General features: G+C 52.5%; 5 protein-coding genes across 5 annotated transcripts; 3 read left to right on the plus strand and 2 right to left on the minus strand.

The window, feature by feature from the left end:
• Nucleotides 1-2,696: 2,696 nt before the first annotated feature.
• On the plus strand, nt 2,697-4,831 carry T069G_11432 (uncharacterized protein; the record flags this gene model as incomplete). Its single annotated transcript, XM_056178637.1, has 2 exons — nt 2,697-3,287; nt 3,365-4,831. 2 exons carry the CDS (start codon nt 2,697-2,699, stop codon nt 4,829-4,831), a joined length of 2,058 nt encoding a protein of 685 aa, XP_056023511.1.
• A 550-nt stretch (nt 4,832-5,381) lies between these two features.
• On the minus strand, nt 5,382-7,265 carry T069G_11433 (mitochondrial ATPase expression domain-containing protein; the record flags this gene model as incomplete). Its single annotated transcript, XM_056178638.1, has 1 exon — nt 5,382-7,265. The coding sequence occupies one exon, from the start codon at nt 7,263-7,265 to the stop codon at nt 5,382-5,384; it is 1,884 nt and encodes a 627-aa protein (XP_056023512.1).
• Nucleotides 7,266-7,897: 632 nt separating this feature from the next.
• T069G_11434 (LSM domain-containing protein) lies at nt 7,898-8,363 on the plus strand (the record flags this gene model as incomplete). The annotated part of the gene is made up of 4 exons (XM_056178639.1): nt 7,898-8,020; nt 8,082-8,174; nt 8,228-8,264; nt 8,323-8,363. The coding sequence occupies 4 exons, from the start codon at nt 7,898-7,900 to the stop codon at nt 8,361-8,363; spliced, it is 294 nt and encodes a 97-aa protein (XP_056023513.1).
• A 775-nt stretch (nt 8,364-9,138) lies between these two features.
• On the plus strand, nt 9,139-11,247 carry T069G_11435 (elongation factor tu GTP binding domain-containing protein; the record flags this gene model as incomplete). The annotated part of the gene is made up of 4 exons (XM_056178640.1): nt 9,139-9,201; nt 9,281-9,803; nt 9,860-10,846; nt 10,901-11,247. 4 exons carry the CDS (start codon nt 9,139-9,141, stop codon nt 11,245-11,247), a joined length of 1,920 nt encoding a protein of 639 aa, XP_056023514.1.
• A 319-nt stretch (nt 11,248-11,566) lies between these two features.
• Nucleotides 11,567-13,155, minus strand: T069G_11436 (fungal zn(2)-Cys(6) binuclear cluster domain-containing protein; the record flags this gene model as incomplete). Its single annotated transcript, XM_056178641.1, has 4 exons — nt 11,567-12,418; nt 12,513-12,686; nt 12,735-12,875; nt 13,051-13,155. The coding sequence occupies 4 exons, from the start codon at nt 13,153-13,155 to the stop codon at nt 11,567-11,569; spliced, it is 1,272 nt and encodes a 423-aa protein (XP_056023515.1).
• Between the last annotated feature and the right edge of the window lie 5,394 nt (nt 13,156-18,549).

The raw sequence follows: 18,549 nt of genomic DNA on the forward strand, positions 1-18,549 counted from the left end.
GCCTCTTTTTCCTCTGCTCTTACATGGTGTGTGAGGAAAAAGATTCGGGGAATACGGATGAAGTAAATTCTGAGCGGGTGCTCTTGAAAGGGGAGGGGGATGGACGGAAGGATTCTGGACTAGTGCGGCTCAGAGGGAAATCGGTAACTGACTTGGGCAACTAGCCAAATCGGAGAAAATGTGAACCAAAAGAAAAAAGTGAGGCAACTAGATGCCTTGCATCCCACGAGGGGAGTGGGATTCTCGGTGAAGGGGAGGGGAGGGGGCCAAAGGGACTTGAAGGAGGGGGGGATAGTTTCCGACGGCCGAATAGCTGGATAATACCATTGTTGTGTTGTGCGAGAAAGAGATAGATTTGGTATGTAATTGAAACAAGGCAATGGATTTCATTTCCCCGTATATGCTCGTATTCGAGTTCGATTAAAGGGTCAATGGAAATAAGTATCACATGCCACCGGTGATGAAGCATTCTTGAAATGCTTGAAGAGCATAGAATGAGGCAGTCATGTATGTGTGACATACCGCGAGAGCATGTGTCCTATCACGGGCTGAACTGGAATGCATGGACATGGGTAGTTGGGACCTGACGAAGCGGGGAGAGATGGTCTTTGAGCCGGTGCACTAAGTGAAGCTCGCCTTGAATTGTCTATCGCTGGATGCATCGAGACTCTTTGGGGCCGGGCACGGAACTTTGGGGGAGCTGAGCGTGAAGATGCATGAAAATAGGGGGCCAAGGAGTGAGAGAGAGAGAGGGGAGGCTGATTGGTATGGAGCATGGAAGATATGAAAAGCAGGGCTGAAGAGGTCGGTGGACTGCATTAAGATGTAAAGCTGAAAGTCTGAGATGAGAGTTGGTTGCGAAGTCGGCCTGTGTCTAATGCCAGAAGCCGACACTTGATCCCAACCCGATAAGAGGACGATAGGCTCAATCTAACAAGGCGCAGCTTCTTTTGTGTCTTTTTTCTCGATTGAGAACCGAACACCGGGATGTTTCTGGAGGGTTGCATACTTACAGGTACCCGTACCCGTACCCGTATAATTAAGAAAGAGTAGAAGTTTGCAGCCAACGAACCAATTGCGCGACGGTCTTCACGTTGCCTCGAAAGGTGTTTCACCTTGCCACGGATGCAGGGCTGCGGAGTTGCGGAGGGCTCCGAAGAACATGGTTTGATGCAGCAGCACAGCCTCGCTGAGAGACATGCATGGAAGTAAGATTAGCTTAGATGTGTAGATTTCCGAGGCCCGTATCGAGTTGGGCGGGCGGGCGGGCGGGCATGGGCGAGACAGACACGAAGTGGCAAAATGGAGATGCATGGAATTACCTATTATTAGAGCGGCGATGAAGAGAAAAAAAATTAAGAGAAAAAAAATTGAATGAGACAGGGGAGATGCAGTTTTGGCTGATCTGATGCTGGTTATGGTGATGATGACTGTGTAAAATAGATGTACTGTAAACTGGGAGACACAGGCAGAATGCTCATCTTGACGTCAATAATTGGAGGGATCAAATTGACTTGTTGCGTCAAGGCTTCTCCCAAGGCTGTCCGTTGGGCCCGAACAGTTCCAGCGTCCCAGCGCTCAAGCCACCAAGCGGTAGGTACCGGGTACTGACTGACTGCTAGGCGAAGTGTTAGTGTTAGTGGTTTCTAGGGCCTCCTCGAGAATGGCTTCCATCGCCCATCCAGGTGCAAAGGAACAACCAAGACATTGAGCACATGCAAATCATGGCTGGCCGTCGACAGGGGTCGGGGATGGCGGGCCAATCCAGCCCTGGAAACCCTCTTAGGCTCTAGTTCTAAGGGACAACAGACCCCTGTAGGGACCTCTTTAAGCCCCAAGCCCCCTGTGCTGTGGCCACCCTCCATTCCCTCTGGTTCCCCCACAGCAGGGAAAGTTGATGGCGGGGCTGGTGGACGACGTCACAGCCCGTGCGGTTTGAAGCCACATGTGCGCTCTTGTGTCTCGAACTTTGGGCACTGCTGATGGATGTTTGAGGCGCGTGTGCGAGTCTGTGGCCGGGGCTGGATCGACGGTTGTTGCAGGCGATGATTTGAGAGTTATTGTCTGAGGGGGTTACGCTTGTGATAGGAGGGGGGAGTGTTGATGCTGGCTGGTTATAATGGGTGCAGTATCGATAAGTGAGTGACTGTGGTGAAGAGTCATTGATTGAAAATGGTTGCCTTGCCTCTCTCTCTTTTGCCTCCTCCATCTTCCTCCCTCCTCTTTTTGTAACACTCCCTCATACTCTCACACACTCTCTCTACAAATACCACATCAACAACTCTTATTTATTTATTTATTTATTTTTCCCTGCATCGGAGATATCGAGTATACGAGCCTTCGATCCCGGAAGTTGGAAGTCGCCTGCTGCGCCATCTCCAGCCCACATCAACCATCGCTGCTGACCAACCAGCAGATCCGCATCACCCAGCCAAGACGCCGCACCTATCCTATCACGAGGACACGCGACAGACGACCATTCTCTGTCATTTCCTGTTAACCTATTATAAGGCTCCGGCTACTGTTTACATAACTGCGGCCTAACGTGACTCTTCATTTTCTCCCAAGAAGCAGAACCTGCCTCTTGCTTCAACGACCTTCTTCCACCACTTGACCAAGACAGCATCAATCATACATCATCGCATACTCTCATCAAATTTCCTCTTCGCCACCGCATGGTAGCCCGCATGGTAGCTATGAGCGGTACCTCCGTAGTTCAGCACATCGATGCCGTCGACGCTTTTGCCAGGACCCTTTACGTGCGCACCACCCAGTCAACTGTCCCGTCTCTTTCTGGTGATGCCTCTCAGGCCGTTCACAACCTCCACAATGCTCTGCGCGACCTCCGTGTCGAGGCTGCCGATCCAGACTCGCGCCTCAACTCCTCGGACTCTTCCACTTATTCGAAGCAGCTAAACTCCATCGTCAAAGACTCTCAGACGACGCTCAAGCAGCTCGAGCTCGTCCTGGATTTGAACAGCAGGGGCGGAGGGCCTTACGCTGATGGCGCTGCCGAGAGCATCAACGCTGTGCAAGTCAAGCTGGTCCATCAAAAGACTGTCATTGACGCCTTTTTGGATCTGCTGCAGTCGAGGGACGCTTCGCCAACCCGCCGCCGCCGTGGACCTGGTCTGGAGGCCATCAAGGACAAAGTGGATGCTATTGGGCGTAGACTCTTCCGTCGCGACAGCAACAAGACCAATAGCGGCGATGACAAGCTGTGGAAGAAGTTCAAGGCCGAGCTCGTCAAGGAGGGATTCTCATCCAAGGTGCTGGATGAGCATGAGGTATGTCCCCTTGCGCGCACTCAACCCCAGCTTTGGCACCTTGTAGCGCAAATACGGCGGAAGCTGACTCAATACAGGATATTCTCCGCGCCTACATTCAAGAGATTGAATCCGTGCCATCCATGAAGGACGGCATTCCGCCTACCGTCCGAGGGCTCCTTGAGCTTGATGGCAACTCCGCTCCCAACCCCATGTACGCTCGCCACATGACCTTTCCACCGGTCGCCTACGACAAGACTGCTAGCATGGACACTGGACGACTCATGCCGGATCAACGACCCCATCCATCTTTGGCCCAAGAGCTGTCGTACGACCCCCGTGCCTGTGCTCCGAGCGAGAATGACGGCAACATGGGAAAATCCTTTGACTTCATCTCCACACGAGATTTACTGCTGATGGATTCGCTCAGCTCGGACATGGCTGGCCTCCATCTAAGCAGCTCTCCCACACAGGCGGATGCTCCATCATTCCAGCCCATCATGTCTGGGGCTTTACCCGAGATAAGGCTACCGACGTCTACAGCCCCTCAGGCAATTCCCCAAGCGAAGCAACTCAGTGTAGATGGAATAGCACCTCACGTGTACGGTTCCAGTGCTCCCCCGGCATATGGAGGGGCGTCAATACCTCGGCTGGCTCCGGACAGCTATGGGCGGGAGATTCCGATGCACGCAGAGTGGACCAAGATCAAACGCTCTGTCGTCAGCCCTGAGGCTCTCCATCGTGCCGGCGTGCGATACGAAGCTCGCCCGGGCTACGTCGCCATCCTTGGCCACCTATCCCTTGACCAAGTCACCCATTACGCTCGTTTGAGTGCAGAATGTCGTGCTGCTCGTCGAAGTGTACCTCAAGTCAGCAAGCAACATTCTCATCACGTGAATAGGCCCGAACGAACAGGATCAGAGAGTAGCCGAGATGGGAGCGCTGAAGACGACAAAGATTCGGAGCGCCGGAGCGACGTGTCTGATGCAGATGACGACAAAGCCTTGGATGAAAAGGATGTCAAGAATCATCCCGTCATTGTGAATCCTCCAGAAAAAAAGAGGTCGTCTGCAACCACTCCCGTGATGCCGAAGCCCATCCTAAAGAACAAAAACACCAACCATGTGCGCTTCGGCCCTGACCCCTACGAGGTTGAAGCCCGGCCAGAAAAGGACAGTCGCGAGAGTAAGGACGGCCGCGATGGCAAGGAGAGTCGTGACAGTCGAGATTCCAATTCTTCCAAGAAATCTCGAGATCGCGACGAAAGAGATAGAGATGATCATTCTAGACGTCGCGAAGACAGAGACAGAGAGAGAAGAAGGCGAGACAGTGATCCGTCATATGACGACAAATATCGCCGAGACCGAGACCGGGACCGAGATCGTGATCGAGATCGAGACGACGGTTACCGGTCGCATCACAATGACCGCGATCGCCGTGATGATCGGAGACGGGAGAGGCCTGCCAGGAAGCAGCCATGGGGTGAGGCGCTCGGTATGGTTGGCATTGGCGGTGCCGCTGCCAGCTTGCTGGGAGTTTTGGCTGAGGCTGCCATTGGAGGTTGATGGTATAACATCTTGACATTTCGCATACATGTGCACACATTTCTACATTGCTATTAAAGGGTTTTCTCTTTTCAGGTTTCAAGGCAACTCTTCTTTTCTTTGTACATCATTTGGCTACGACAGGCATTGGAGAGTAGGATATTTGTGAGCTGGAACAATGACGCTGTAACGCATTGATTCGCTTCTGAACTCTTTCAGGGGTGGACTCTTTGAAGTGATGAGGGGGAAGCAATTTGGCAAATACCCTAGGTCGGCTGCATTTTGTACATATTGATGATTTAATCTTGGCTTCTTGGGATAGATAGATTGAATGAATTATGAATCATGACTGGCATTGACAATATCTGACGCGGTTTCTGAGTACTTTTGTGTGATGTGCATTTGAGATTCAGCGATACATGAACAAGGATGTTTCATTTAATCTTTTTTTTTATTCTGCGTCTATATAGATGTTCTATATAGACACTCTTCTATAGACAAATGAATCCGTCTATCAACCCCCCTTTATGTATAGTACATGTATCTAGAAGAAAGAAGAAGGTAATGGAGTCTACAGCATCAGTTCTTCTTCCAGGGCATTCCACCATCCTTTCGCCCTCGACTCCCTCGCCGCCTCGCCCGGCGGCCGACGAGCCAACTCAGATCTCTTCCTCGGCACCCTCTTCCACTCCAATACCTTGATGCTGTCAACCTGCGGCCAGGGAAACTCGGGGTCGCTAGCGCCCTCAAACTCTCGCGCATACAGACCGGCCTTTTTCTGCGGCAAGGTGCGGCGGAAGGTCCCCGCGTCCCAGTCGAAGCGCCGTGTGACGTCGGCTTCGGGCCGGCGCAGGACGACGTGGCCCTGGGCGGTGCGGTAGCGGATCTCGTGGTGGAAGAAGTCGGGGAACTCGAGGAGGAGGTCCGGGATACGGACGCGCATGAGGGAGCCCTGGCGGGCCTTTGTGGCGGAGGCAGACTTGAGGAGGCGGGCGAGCCAGGAGGAGATTGTGTGGTGGGCGTGGTCTTTGAGGAGCTGGGCTTTGCGGCGGCGGAAGGTGGCGCGGGAGGTGAGGGAGGAGGCGTGGGCGGCGGAGATTGAGTAGAGGGCGTCGAGCTGGAGGACTTCGTCGGCGAGGGCGGTTTGATGGCGGGTGCAGAGGGAGTTGTAGAGGGGGATTGCGTGGGTGCGGATGGCGGCGATGGCTTGGCCGAAGGAGCGCTGGTTGATGAGCGTCTTGATGTAGATGTCGAGGTCGGCCAGCGTCGGCGTGATGCTGTACGGCGCCGCGGTCATGACGTCCCAGATGTGGCGGACGTCGGCGGCGGAAGTGGCCGTGGATAAGTTGCCGGTGTGGATGTCGCGGGTGCGCTTGAAGGGCTTGGAGGCCGAGACGTAGGTCCAGCTGAGGAGGCTGGACCACGTCTCGTGCGGGATGGCGATGCCGTAGCGGCGGGAGACGTAGTCCAGCAGCTTCGTGCCGAGGACGATGTGCGACATGGAGCCAAAGGCCTCGACGATGGCCTGCAAGAGACGAGGGGTCGGTTTCAGGGGGGAGTTGTGGGCGAAATCGCGGCCTCCGGAGACTTGGATGCCGCCTTCTTCGGTGGTGGTGACGACGATGCCGTAGTAGCTCTCCAGGATCAGCTTCTTGATGGAGTAGACTGAGCTGGACCTGGCAAAGGCAATCATGGAGGTGCACAGTAGCTCTTCGTCCATTTCGTGGCCGTAGTAGAGATTGCGTATCCAGTGGTTCTTGTAGCTTGTGTAGCCCGCGCGCCGGCGGAGGAGACGCCGCAAGTCTTCGTCCAACTGATCTGGCCTGCGGTTCCATGGTTCTCTCTTTAGCGCATTAACGCTGAATCTGATGTTGTCCAGGCGTTCAAGCTTCGATACCGGCAGCGGATTGTGGTTGCTGTACAGGTCGCGCGCAAGGAAAGCAACTCTGGAGCGGTCGAACTGGTAGTAGACGGGCTCTACTATGAAACGAGCCTTGATAAAGTCTGACCATGACTTTGACGATCGAGAGTCCTGCAAGCCTTGAGCTGCCATGGCGGTCCAGAATGCCTTGGCTTGTTGATGGTCCATTGCTGCGCCGGCACATCTCATGGCTACTTCAAAGTCTGCGGCCGTTGGGCTGTGAGACGGCGGGGCTTGACTGCGGATCTCAATGAGGGTTCGAACGCCCTGAAGGATGCCGTGATGGACTTTGCGCACACCAAACTGGTTCAGCAGCATGCCGGGAAAGGTGAACTGCGCATGTGCCGGAGTGAGGTTGAGTCCATGTGCGATATCAGCTTCAGGAGACTGTATCGGGTCAATACTGCGCAGAATCTCGGAAAAGGTCGATACAGGAAGCTCTCGGGCCTCTCGAACTGCAGCTTCATGATATGGTAAGTTGACATCGCTTAGAATATCGGTCCAGGCAGTGAATTCCCAGCCGATTCGAGACATGTTGCGCTTCCTGATGGATTCAAGGAGAATCCCCAACTCGGGCCGAACGCTGGGCGGCATCAGCTCGGAAAACAAATGACTCTGTACATTGGACGAAGCTGTGTGAGACGCTAGGCTGCGCCGGCCAGTGGTTTGTCGCCCACATCTCAATGGCAAAGGCGAAGAAGCATCATGGCGCTGGTTTTTCAGCGCTGCCAGTCCAAGGCGGCGTCCAGGCCAGACAAGTCGTCTGGGCGTCATGATGCTATTCTGGCGACCATTGAGAAGGCCACGCAGAGTGAGGAGAACTGCGATTGACTTGTCCCAGCGACTGGGCTAGTTGATACTGGCGCGATTCTCTAGGAATCTGGGGTAAAAGTGGCTTCACAATGGGGCCGCGGGTCTTGAAGAAGCGATGAAGCCATATGGGGCATGGCCTCGATACTTGCATATTGCGATATGCATTGCTGGCGATGCGCCCGCCGAAGATTTCCCACGGCATGGAGGGGCAAGGCTAGCTTTTTTTGACGAGGCCATCTCAAGAAGCTGCCGCATTCACACGAGCTCAAAACATTCGATAAACGCAGCCATTATTTCCCTCGACTCAGGTACACGGAAGCGAATACCGAGAAGCGAATACCGAGATACAAAGCATGGCGGATGTTGGGGAGGAATCCAGCCACGTGGCTGAGCCGCTCGATCTCGTGCGGCTGCTGCTCAACGAAGTGGTCTTTGTCAAGCTGCGCGGTGACCGAGAGCTCAAGGGCAAGCTCCATGTACGCACTATTCATGCATTGTCGATCTAGAGGTGGATGTGTGCTGATGAAGTTGTTGCAGGCCTACGACAGCCACTGCAACCTGGTGCTGGGCGATGTGGAAGAGACCATCTACGCCGTCGACGATGACGAGGAGGAGAGCGACGAGGTCAAGGTAAGGAGATGACGGTTCACAAGCAGCAGCACATGGGTCTAACAGTTGGCAAGACAATTAGCAGGAAATCAGAAATGTTGTTTGTGAGAGGTCAGTTTCTTTCATCCGGCTCAAGTGGTCAAGGGAGGAGTGGCTAACAGACTCACAGGCGATAGCGTCGTTTTAATCTCTCCCCAGGTTCCTTTCTAGAAATAGACAGCAATTGCAGCAATGATACCAATGACAAACTGAGACAAGCCCCCACGATCCACACGATGCGAGGAAATACATGACGCGCTCCTGGCCTCTGCGTTGGCATGAGCAGGGAAATGCGCAAGTGACAGAATGGCCGAGGCGACAAACTGCTGCAACTGATTAACATTGGCCGATGTTACCAAATTCCACTCTCACTCTCTGTATATGGACCCGACCGATACCGTTGGAGAGGCTTGCCACGGATGAACGATTGGTCAATGTCTGCGGCCATGGTGATGGCAAGGCTGGATGGTGACGGATCAGCATGCTGTGGTCATTTCCCCCTCCTCACAGAGTTTCTTTTCATGATTCTCTTTGGATTCGTGAAACCAATGAGCACACATCTTTTTGCTTTCTCTCTCTGCATGGACAAGCAGGGCTGTCTGGACATTGGCTGGCAGACAGACATGATGATATGTAATTACTGGTGGAATGCTCTAATCGCAGACCAAGATCGAGTCGTGTCATCGCCCCACATTTATGTCCAAAAGCTTGCCTTATCGATAGCCACTCTCTCCGAGGCTCCTGGCCTGGCTGAGGCTCAGCTCAAACAGTGACTCCTTTTGCCGTTGACTAACAGCTAAACCTTGCTAGCCAGGCCGAAGAGTCATAGTTTGTGTCTTGTGTATTGTCTATATAATATGCTTCCCAGCGTCGTTTCCCTCCCGGATCCTCCAGCTATCAGGTCTATTGTAAAACGGGTGTGTCCGGTGCACACTGTCACGGCATAATGGCGACCAAGGCGGCCAAAGCAGCAAAGAGCCACGAACATGACAAGCGCAAAGGTGAATCGGTAAGCTATCATTCCAATAGCTACCTAGCTAGTCGGTCTAGGTCGGACCATGATTGAATACTAATGCGATCTTGCGCAGGCCCTCAGCGACTTTGCGGAATACGTAGAGCAACAGCAGAACCTCCGGTATCCATCCTCGACCAAGAAGCCCGTTCCTGACTCGGCAGAGCACGATGCAGAGCTGGATGAGCTCCTAGACAGCCTCAATCTGGTAGACTCTGCGCCGAGGATAAAGCTCAGAGACCTTGTGCTCGGGTCGGACGATGACACGTTGCGGAAGCTCGGGGATGTCATCACGGAGCGGATAGAAGAGGGCGCGGGGGAGACTGTTTTTGACCTTGGCTTCGAGAACAGCGGCGAATCAATGCAGCTGACACTGGACGAGTGGAATATTGCATATCCAAGACTAGTTGAGGCTGCGAAGAAGGTGCGCGCAGATTGTCAGCTTCTCCTGACGACCAATGTCGGCGGAAAAGAAGAGGCCGAGAGCACAGCCACCAATCCAACAAAGGATAAGAGTTGTAGCGGAAAGATTCTTATCCGGAGGATACCAGACAAGATAGAAGACGTCATTGAGACTCGAATAGCCGTCGTTGGCAACGGTAAGCTTCCCGTACTGCATTGGGTCGGAACGATGTGCTAAAGCGACCGCCAACAGTTGATGCTGGAAAGAGTTCGCTGCTAGGCGTCCTGGTCAAGAATGATCTTGACGATGGGCGAGGAAAGGCGCGGGTCAATCTCTTCCGTCACAAGCACGAAATGGAATCTGGGCGTACAAGCTCCGTGGGCATGGAAATCATGGGATTTGATAGCCTGGGCCAAGTCGTCACCTCGGATACCCCCGGCCGAAAGCTGTCCTGGGAAGATATTGGAAAGCACAGCGCCAAGGTCATCACGTTTAGCGATCTGGCAGGACACGAAAAGTATCTCAGAACGACCGTGTTCGGCCTGCTGTCCAGCAGCCCCGACTTTTGCCTCCTGATGGTTGCGGCCAACAACGGATTGGTGGGTATGAGCAAGGAGCATCTGGGAATTGCGCTTGCGCTCAATGTGCCAGTCATGGTCATCATCACCAAGATTGACATTTGCCCACCCAACATCCTCAAGGAGACCATTAGCCAGGTCAACAAGATCATGAAGAGCCCTGGGGCGAGAAAGATGCCGACTTTCATCACAAACCGCGAAGAGTGTATCAACACGGCGACCCAGTTTGTGAGCAAGAGGATATGTCCCGTCTTCCAGGTGTCCAACGTCACTGGCGAGAACCTCGATCTTGTCCGGACGTTTTTGAACATGCTGCCGCACCACGGCCACTACCATTCGGATGCGCCATTTGAGTTTCAGGTCAATGACACATTCTCGGTGCCATTCACGGGGACGGTGGTCTCTGGTATCGTCAAGTCAGGCATGGTTCATGAGGGTGACAATGTCCTTATAGGACCGGATTCTCTGGGACACTTTACCCCCACAGCGGTGCGTTCCATTGAGCGCAAGAGGATACGCGTGCAAGTGGCCGAGGCAGGACAGTCTGCCTCTTTTGCGCTCAAAAAGATGAAGCGACGAGACGTCCGGAAGGGGATGGTGATGCTTCACAAGGAGGAGGGACAAACCGGCCCAAAGGTGTTTCGCGAGTTTGTTGCAGAAGGTGCGTCATCCAGGTGTCTCTGGGCGTCTTATAACGGAATGCTAACTAAAACAGTTCTCATCTTGTCTCACGCGACTACAATCAAGAAGCGCTACCAGGCCATGCTGCATGTTGGCGCTGTGTCACAGACTTGTGCCATCATCGACATTGATCGCGAGCTGATTCGTACTGGTGACCGTGCCAATGTTGCGTTCCGCTTCGTCCAGCGTCCAGAGTACATTGCCCCTGGAGACCGGCTGCTCTTCCGCGAAGGTCGTACAAGAGGCCTTGGCATTGTCAAGTCCGTGGGGTATGATCACGAGCATCCGCTAATAAGTCCCCCGGACGATGGTATCAAGGTTGCAGAGCCAGAGCAGCAAGCTGTTCCTATAACAACAAACGAGGTAGCCAGTGGGACATAGCGGTAGAGGATTGATTGGCTCGTTAATGGGGAATACAGCGTTTGTACAGCCGCTACGCTTATGCTTATGATGTAGCTTTTTCTTTCTTTCTCTTTTCCCACCAAGCGATAGAGCGGTGTACTTGTTATTGTCATTAAATAGTATTGGTATATTACTCAATAGTCATATAGGAGGGTCTGGCAGACTCTTGTGTTCATTATACATCATCATGAATAGCTTTCTATCATTGTTTCTCAACCATGCCCGTATTGCTATAATTCCAATTCGCTAGTCTCTAGCAGACTCTCTTGTTCATTATGCATCGTCATGATTATCATCTCTATCTTTGTTTCTCAACCATGCCCGTATTGATAAAATTCCAATTGGCTAGTCTTCTCTTTGGCACTTGCAGCAGCTCCATGATATCGTCATCATCTGCGCAATATCGTTCGAGATACATCAAAATAGCCTTGCCTTCTACAATACAACGTCGTCGTAGCCACCATCGTTTCTCTGGCACGACCATGGAGTGCCAATATAGGAGGAGGAGCAGTGCACGAGGATCCTTCTCCTCGATGAGGCTTCTATATGAGGGGTCTATTTGGGTGATGAAACTAAGGAAGAGAATGACGGTGTCGTCGTTGATCGGGTTGACCGAAAGGGAGGAGATGATGGCACAGGCACCATGGTACGGGTTCGTCTCCGGGGAGGACGTTGCCGAGAGTTTGAAGAGCTTGTAAAAGGGCGGAGGGAGCGAGTCCGGTGTAATGACGGAGGAATCGATGGGATTCTGCATGGGGGTCTGTTGGAGGAGGTTGTGAAAAACGCTATCAGGACGATTCGGGTCGGTAATGTTCCAGACGGCGCGCTTCCCGTGTCCCATCTTCAGCCAGTCGAGGTCGACGGCCGGGTTCGGGTCGGCGAGGGGCCACGCGGCGGAAGGGTCCTGGGTGCGGATGGAGGCGAAGGAGGCTGCGCCGAGGGTGGATGCGCAAATCCAGAGGGCATCGCGGTGGGAGGAGGAGAGTGTCGTTTCGGGGGAGGGGAGGGAGAGGAAGTGGGAGAGGATGGCGGTGCTGTGGTACCAGTGGAAGGCGAGGGATGCGTGGTGGGATTGCGGGAGGGGGGATTGGGAGAGGTGGGCGTCGTGGAGGAGGGAGAGGGCGAGGAAGAAGTGGAAGAGGAAGGGGTGCTGTGAGTTGAAGCTGGTTAGCATCGAGGTTGTATAGATGTTGCTATCAAATACTATGATATATGGAGGAGATGGATGGGATGAAGAGACTTACTTCCTTTGCGAGGTTAGATACAATCTTGGGATACCATTTTCTCTGACTGAGCGTCCCCAACGACGCAGCCGTCCTCGTCTGAAACCGATGCAGAGCAGCATAGTCTTGTGGTCGTAGAGTGTACTCCCCCAGCCTGCCCTGCAGAGGCAAGACTATGGGAATCTTCAGGGCAGGCTGGAGAGAGACATCCCAGAAGATACTATACGTGGGGAAAACACTGACGACGGGAGCTTGGCTGATAGGTGAGAGATCGAATCTCAGGACGCTGGAGTGGGAGAGCTGGAGGGTTGGGGCTGTGCGGGAGTAGTTGCATGTGAAGCCGGATGCGTGGCAGCGGCGACAGGTGGGTTTGGATTCATCGCACTGTGATTTTGAGGTGTGTAAGTCATGTGTGTTATTGAGTATGATGTATGAAAGTTTGTATGTATGTGTGCTATTACAGACGTGGATTACAAGAGAGAGCTACTACGTGCTATGAGAGGAATAGATGAGAGATGATGAGAGAGATAGAGAAGGGGAAGAGCATAGCAGAGGTTACCTTGACACCGCGAATCTTGCAGTTGCCGCAGCCCAGGCGAGACTTGCGATGAGTCTTGCGCTTACGGACTATCGTGTCGTCCTTGGTGGCGACCTGGTCGGCCATGGCGGACGGATGAGGCATCGAATCGGGGGCCCCTCTCAGGCACAGTGACACAGGTCCAGGAACCGGATCGGCCCGGGGGAATAGGATTGCGGCGGACTTTGTTTTCTTGCGTACGAACGAGTTATATTCGGCCGGCTATACTGGTTGAAGTCTTGCCTATACTGGTAGAAGTCTTCTTGCAGCGGTTGGTGCGGCGCTTATGGTGTTCGGTTGGATGGAGCTGAGGGGATTTCTGGTATTGGGTAGGTTAGGTGTGCATATGGGCCTACTACTGTTGTGTTTGGGTTATGCTTATTTTGGGGTTGCAGATTGAGGTGGGATTTGGAACGTGGGTTTAGAACGGGAGGAAGTGAGATGTCTTGTGTTTGTTTTTTGATGAGACATTTGTCTCGGGGGAGCGTGGAGAGTTGAGTGGGTTGTAGAGCGTGTAAGGCTGTGTGAGACAAGGCCGTTGAATGATGAATTGAAGTGTCTCTAGTTGCGGTGATATGAGATGAGTGTTAACGTGAAGGCCAAGGTGATGAGTTTTGGAGTCCCGGGTAGGTTCAAGATTGATGTCATACTCGTACGACGCCAACAGGAGCACTTGTGCAGCAACACCCGCAGATGCTGTAATACATTCGCCCACTACTACAACAATCAAATACTACGAGTATACATATGACTTCATGTGACATCCATTGCAATAGAGCTGCTGTATTCCCCGTGCATCCAGAACATCTCAGCTTTGCCATCTCGACGCGTCGAAATTGAGCAGCTGGGCCATCTCACCAAATTGCCCCAAATGAACTGGAATCAATCATGCTGCAAACATCACATCACGCCATTGCGTGCATCTCTGGCATGGCAGCTGAACTTTCGTATCCTCGTATATCCTCGCCCTCGCCGCATGACGCAGCACACACACCGCAGCCGGCAATAGGAATAGGCAACAATCAAATCAAATCAAATCAAATCCCTTGCCCAATTGCCGCCGGTGACTGTGACGTGAATGTGCTTGGATTCTTTTGCCGCAAGCCCACGGGAACGGAGCGCCGGTGCTTCAATCGCCGTGCAGCGAGAAGCGCTAATCCCGATTCCGTATTTTTCGCAGAACGACGCGAATCGCGAGGGAAAAGTGAGTGAGTGAGAAAAAAACAGGAACACACGCGAGGAAAGGCGGAAACGGGATTGCCGCTCCACATAAACGACTCAAGACCACCCTTGCCACCTCGGTCTGGGACTCGAGTAAGTTTGGGTGCTAAAAAAGGCGAGGGATTATAGAGGGTAGAGAGAGTCCAGAGCCGGAGTCAGAAGGCAGCAGCAATGGCGGAACAAGGCCGGGCCTTTTTTCTTTTGGGTGATCAATAATGGCGCATGATTGCGTCGTTGGATTGGTGATGGGAGTTTCCCGGCTTGGGATGGGCTTCTTTCTAGGTATTTGCCCACTTTGGCCTGGTTTCTACGTCTTACTGTACTGTATTACATGTTATGTTTTTTTTTGCGCTGGACGCTTTGACTCTTTGGTGTTGTTTTACCTTGTCGTTTCTTTTTTTAATTGCTGAAGAAATCTCCCAAGACGTTGCCAAGGCGATTCGCCGGCCGTGCCCTCGAGACTTGGCGATGCTAGGCGATTTCTCACTTCTGCCCTTTCTTCCCTCGTCACGTCACATAGCCCGCGCTTGGCCGGGATTTGGACCAACTGACAGCGGGCGACTAACGTGGAAAAGAGCGCCATTAACCGGCCCCAAGGCGAGGCAAGGGAGAGAGGCCAAAAAAACGCACTGACGATCTTGGCAAAGAAAAAGCCATGACACTGGGTGAGAAAGAAGCGAGAGGCAAGGGGGGGCTTAGGGACCTGTGTGAGTTGTTATTGTTAGCCAGGAAATTCAGTCATGTAGGTCAGCAAACTGCCTGATGGAGAGCCCTTTTCTGGTTCTGGGCATTTTGGCTACTTTATTTTTCCTCATTTCCGTAGGTGCATGTTATACGAGTATTTCTCTTCCTGCTACTCGTTGTTTATTTCATTTCATTTCATTTTGGCTTCAAGTCCTTCTTTTGTCTGCCGGAGTTGATCCGTTTCCGCCGGCGTTCTGTGCGAATTCGGTGCTTCGGCTCCGCTGCCCATCGTGAGCTTCGTCCAATGGCTGCGCCGTATTTGATTCCGAGCCGTGTGTGTTAGTGCCGGTGGGTATTCCGTAAACACAAGTCGCAGAAAGAGGAAAAACGAACGGTCGAAAAAAAAAGACCCCTGGCTCTAATCTTTTTTGTGGTTCTCTTGAGGGTCCAGCTTGTTGTTCCGGAGAAAGAAAACGGGTCAGGGAGCCACCTCGTTGCTGGTGTTCCTCGGAGCAAAAGCCACTGCATAAGGAGATGGTCGGAGGAAATGGAAGGCTGGCTGCTGTGACAGGTATTTTTGAGGGATAACTTGGGAGCCTGGGGCGTGGGGAATGTTCATGTCAGGTCTATTGTTGGAAAAAAGGCGAGTAATACACTGACCATGTAATCATCGAATCGAGGCAACGAGTGAGACACCTGGTTTATCTCATCCGGAAGTACTCCGTTGCTGTTGCGGGCGAAAGCACCTCGGCACTGTTGCTAATGTACCCCGTACTCAGCTAAACTGGATGTTGCAATATAATGCACTCCGTACGAGTACATGAAGCTATTACGATATGCTTCTAGCAGCAGCAATCGGGACTCCATTCTAGCAACTACTCGTGCTACTACTATCAGGAAGTGGGAATGCCCGTTCTACCCTGCAATCAAAAGCGAGCCTCCCCTTTTTTGATGGAGATTGGCTAGAGATAGGGCCAGAATATTACCAAAAAAGTGAGGCTTGCTTCAGGTGTGGAAAATCCCTATACTACCTAGGCTTACTAGCAAGTTTGAAGCTACTTTTTGCACATCGCCGCCGGCGGGAATAACCAGAAATTGACAGCCCTCTGGCTGGTCTGGCCTTGCGACATTTTTTTTCTTCGGTCGCTGTCCCTTACTAAGATGAACGAGATTCTGGGCCTGGTGGGACAAGGGCCATTGGAAAATTGTCCGTAGTTTAGTACGGAGTACGGAGTAACGATGGGTGGTGCCTTATTGAGGCTAAAGAAAAGGGCCACTGCTCCGTGTCTCTATTGAATCCAAAGAGAGAGATATGGCTTCAATGCGAGATTGCTGCTACTTGCCTATCAATATTGTCAGTTTCTGTGACGTGAGGCAAAAGTAGGTGATGCCTATTGGGCCCTCGGCAGAAGCTCGTGTTTCAATTTTTTTCTTCTTCCTTCTTTGCCGCCTGCCTGGTGATCATTGCCCTTATTTTCACTAAAAGTTTGTTGCCGTCGAGGCCAGCCACCGCGACAGCCGCTCGTTAACTGGGCAAAGTCAATTGGCTCACAGCGGCAAGCCATGACAAACAGCGCGTGCCACTGCCGTTGCCCCCAAGTATCTTTTCTACCAAGTTTATTTTTCCTGCGTGTCGTAATACTACTGCTTGCTACACCTTTGAGCTGAGCGTACGAGTATGTACTATCTATCTGCTTAGTTGGGTTCATGTAGAGAGGGGGGCGTGGATCGATAAAGGCAGAACCATCGCAATGCAAATGCCTCTCTCCCCGAAAGCTGAACCCCAGCCTTTCTATTTCTTGGTGTCTATGTATCTTTATGCCGTTGCTATTTTCAATGACATTTTCGCGCGGCCCTACTTTCTGCGTTGGCTGGCGCCATAATGCGTTGTCCTCATCTCATTACCGCCTTTCTTTCGCTCCTCCTCGTCTCACAGTAGTTTGGAGTACGGGGAGTAATACTCAGACGGAAAGCTGGGTCATGGTAATCATAAACCTGTCGATAGCAATCAAGTCAGGCCCCCAATCCGGCATGCCGGCGACGCGGTCGATATCAGCTCTAGCCTCGAAGCAATAGTCTGGATCAGTAATTACGGATATTCCTGTCGGCTAGGCTGCCTTGGATCCTAGCGCGGCTCTGACGGAGCCCTGGTCTCTTGTGGGGGAGTGTTCGTTCGTCGTGGGTTTGCTTTTGCTCCATGGACTTGCTTTGCGTGACCAGAGGAACTTGGGTATACCAGTATATACTCGTTGCATTTCAAGGCGCAGAATAAAACCAATAAAATGGAAAATACAAAATAAGGATATGCATTGATTTGCGTGATTGCGGAAAAAAGGGGCAAAGTTTCGCATATACCGGCAGTGTTAGTGAGCTTTGCTGTCACCTCCTTATTCCCTTCAGCTGTAGCTGTGGCCGAATTCCGATTCACCGTCTCTTTATTTTTGACTCTGCGTTTGCTGTTGTTCCTTATGCCGCGGCTTTAGTCGGGACACTCCTGAAGCCCCCAAAATGGCACATCTCCATGGACATTTGGGGGCCTGTCATGGTCCGTTCGGTTCATCAATTCGCGCATACTGTATGAACCCTTACTGGTATTTTTGGACTGGCCTTGTACATACCCTTCCTTCACCCCCGGATACGCAGGGCCTGGCTGGCTTGGGGGTAGAGAGCCTTTTTTGGCTGGCCTCTCTTCCTCTTCGCGAGTACACACAGACAGACCCCTGCGCGTCAAAAAAAGCCGCGGTCGGAACTAGATTGAACCGGCCGATCTGATTGCGCCTTGGACCCTGCTAGCCTCAAGCCTAAGAGACACGCCCCCTGGTTTGCCGGTAAGCTCGACTCGTACAAGTTACGATCCCTGACTGGGTAGGTCGCAATCGCCTCGCCTTGTGCGGTGCAAGTGTGTCTGGGCAGGTGATGCGTTTCCGGGGAATACTTGTCTGGATGATGCTGGGCTCGCTTGGCGAGGGTCCAAGTTCTGTCTGTGCTGAGCACGCAACGGCGAAGGCCTGCCTGGTCCGTGTACGAGGTATGAGGATGGAGATGATGGATTCGTAGTACTGTATGGAGTAGGAGGAGGAGGCAAGTGGAAAAGAATACGTTGGAGATGGTGAACTGGTCGCGCGTCATCGGTTCCTGGAGAGCAATTGGCTCTTGTCTGAGGAGTCGTGATTGAATACTCGTACGGGCTATCCAGTAAAGATGAGTTGGCAGTGGTTTCTATGCAGCAATCCCGGCTTCAATCCATGGGCTTGGTTCTCTTGAATTAGATGGAAATCCTCCCAAGAGCGCGCTCTCCCTCTCTCTGTCCAGTCTCGGCGCCTATCTAGTGCTTCGTAGTGATTCAACCGTCAATTCGCATAAGAGAGGCCATCGCGACGACCTGTTTCCCGTTGGCTTTGCTCCAATGCAAGTAAACGCCCCTCCATGTCCCTCTACTCTCGGCTATCTTAAATCCAGGAAGGGATCTGCGTATGGGTGCGCGCGTGGTGGGCGTATGTGCGTGATCGGGGGCCTTGTACAGGACTACAATTAAGCGGGATTGGGGAAAAAAAGAGAGGAAAATAAATAAAAATT

This window comes from Trichoderma breve (genome assembly GCF_028502605.1).
Source record: "Trichoderma breve strain T069 chromosome 7 map unlocalized scaffold00008, whole genome shotgun sequence".
Classification (NCBI taxonomy): Eukaryota; Fungi; Ascomycota; class Sordariomycetes; order Hypocreales; family Hypocreaceae; genus Trichoderma; species Trichoderma breve.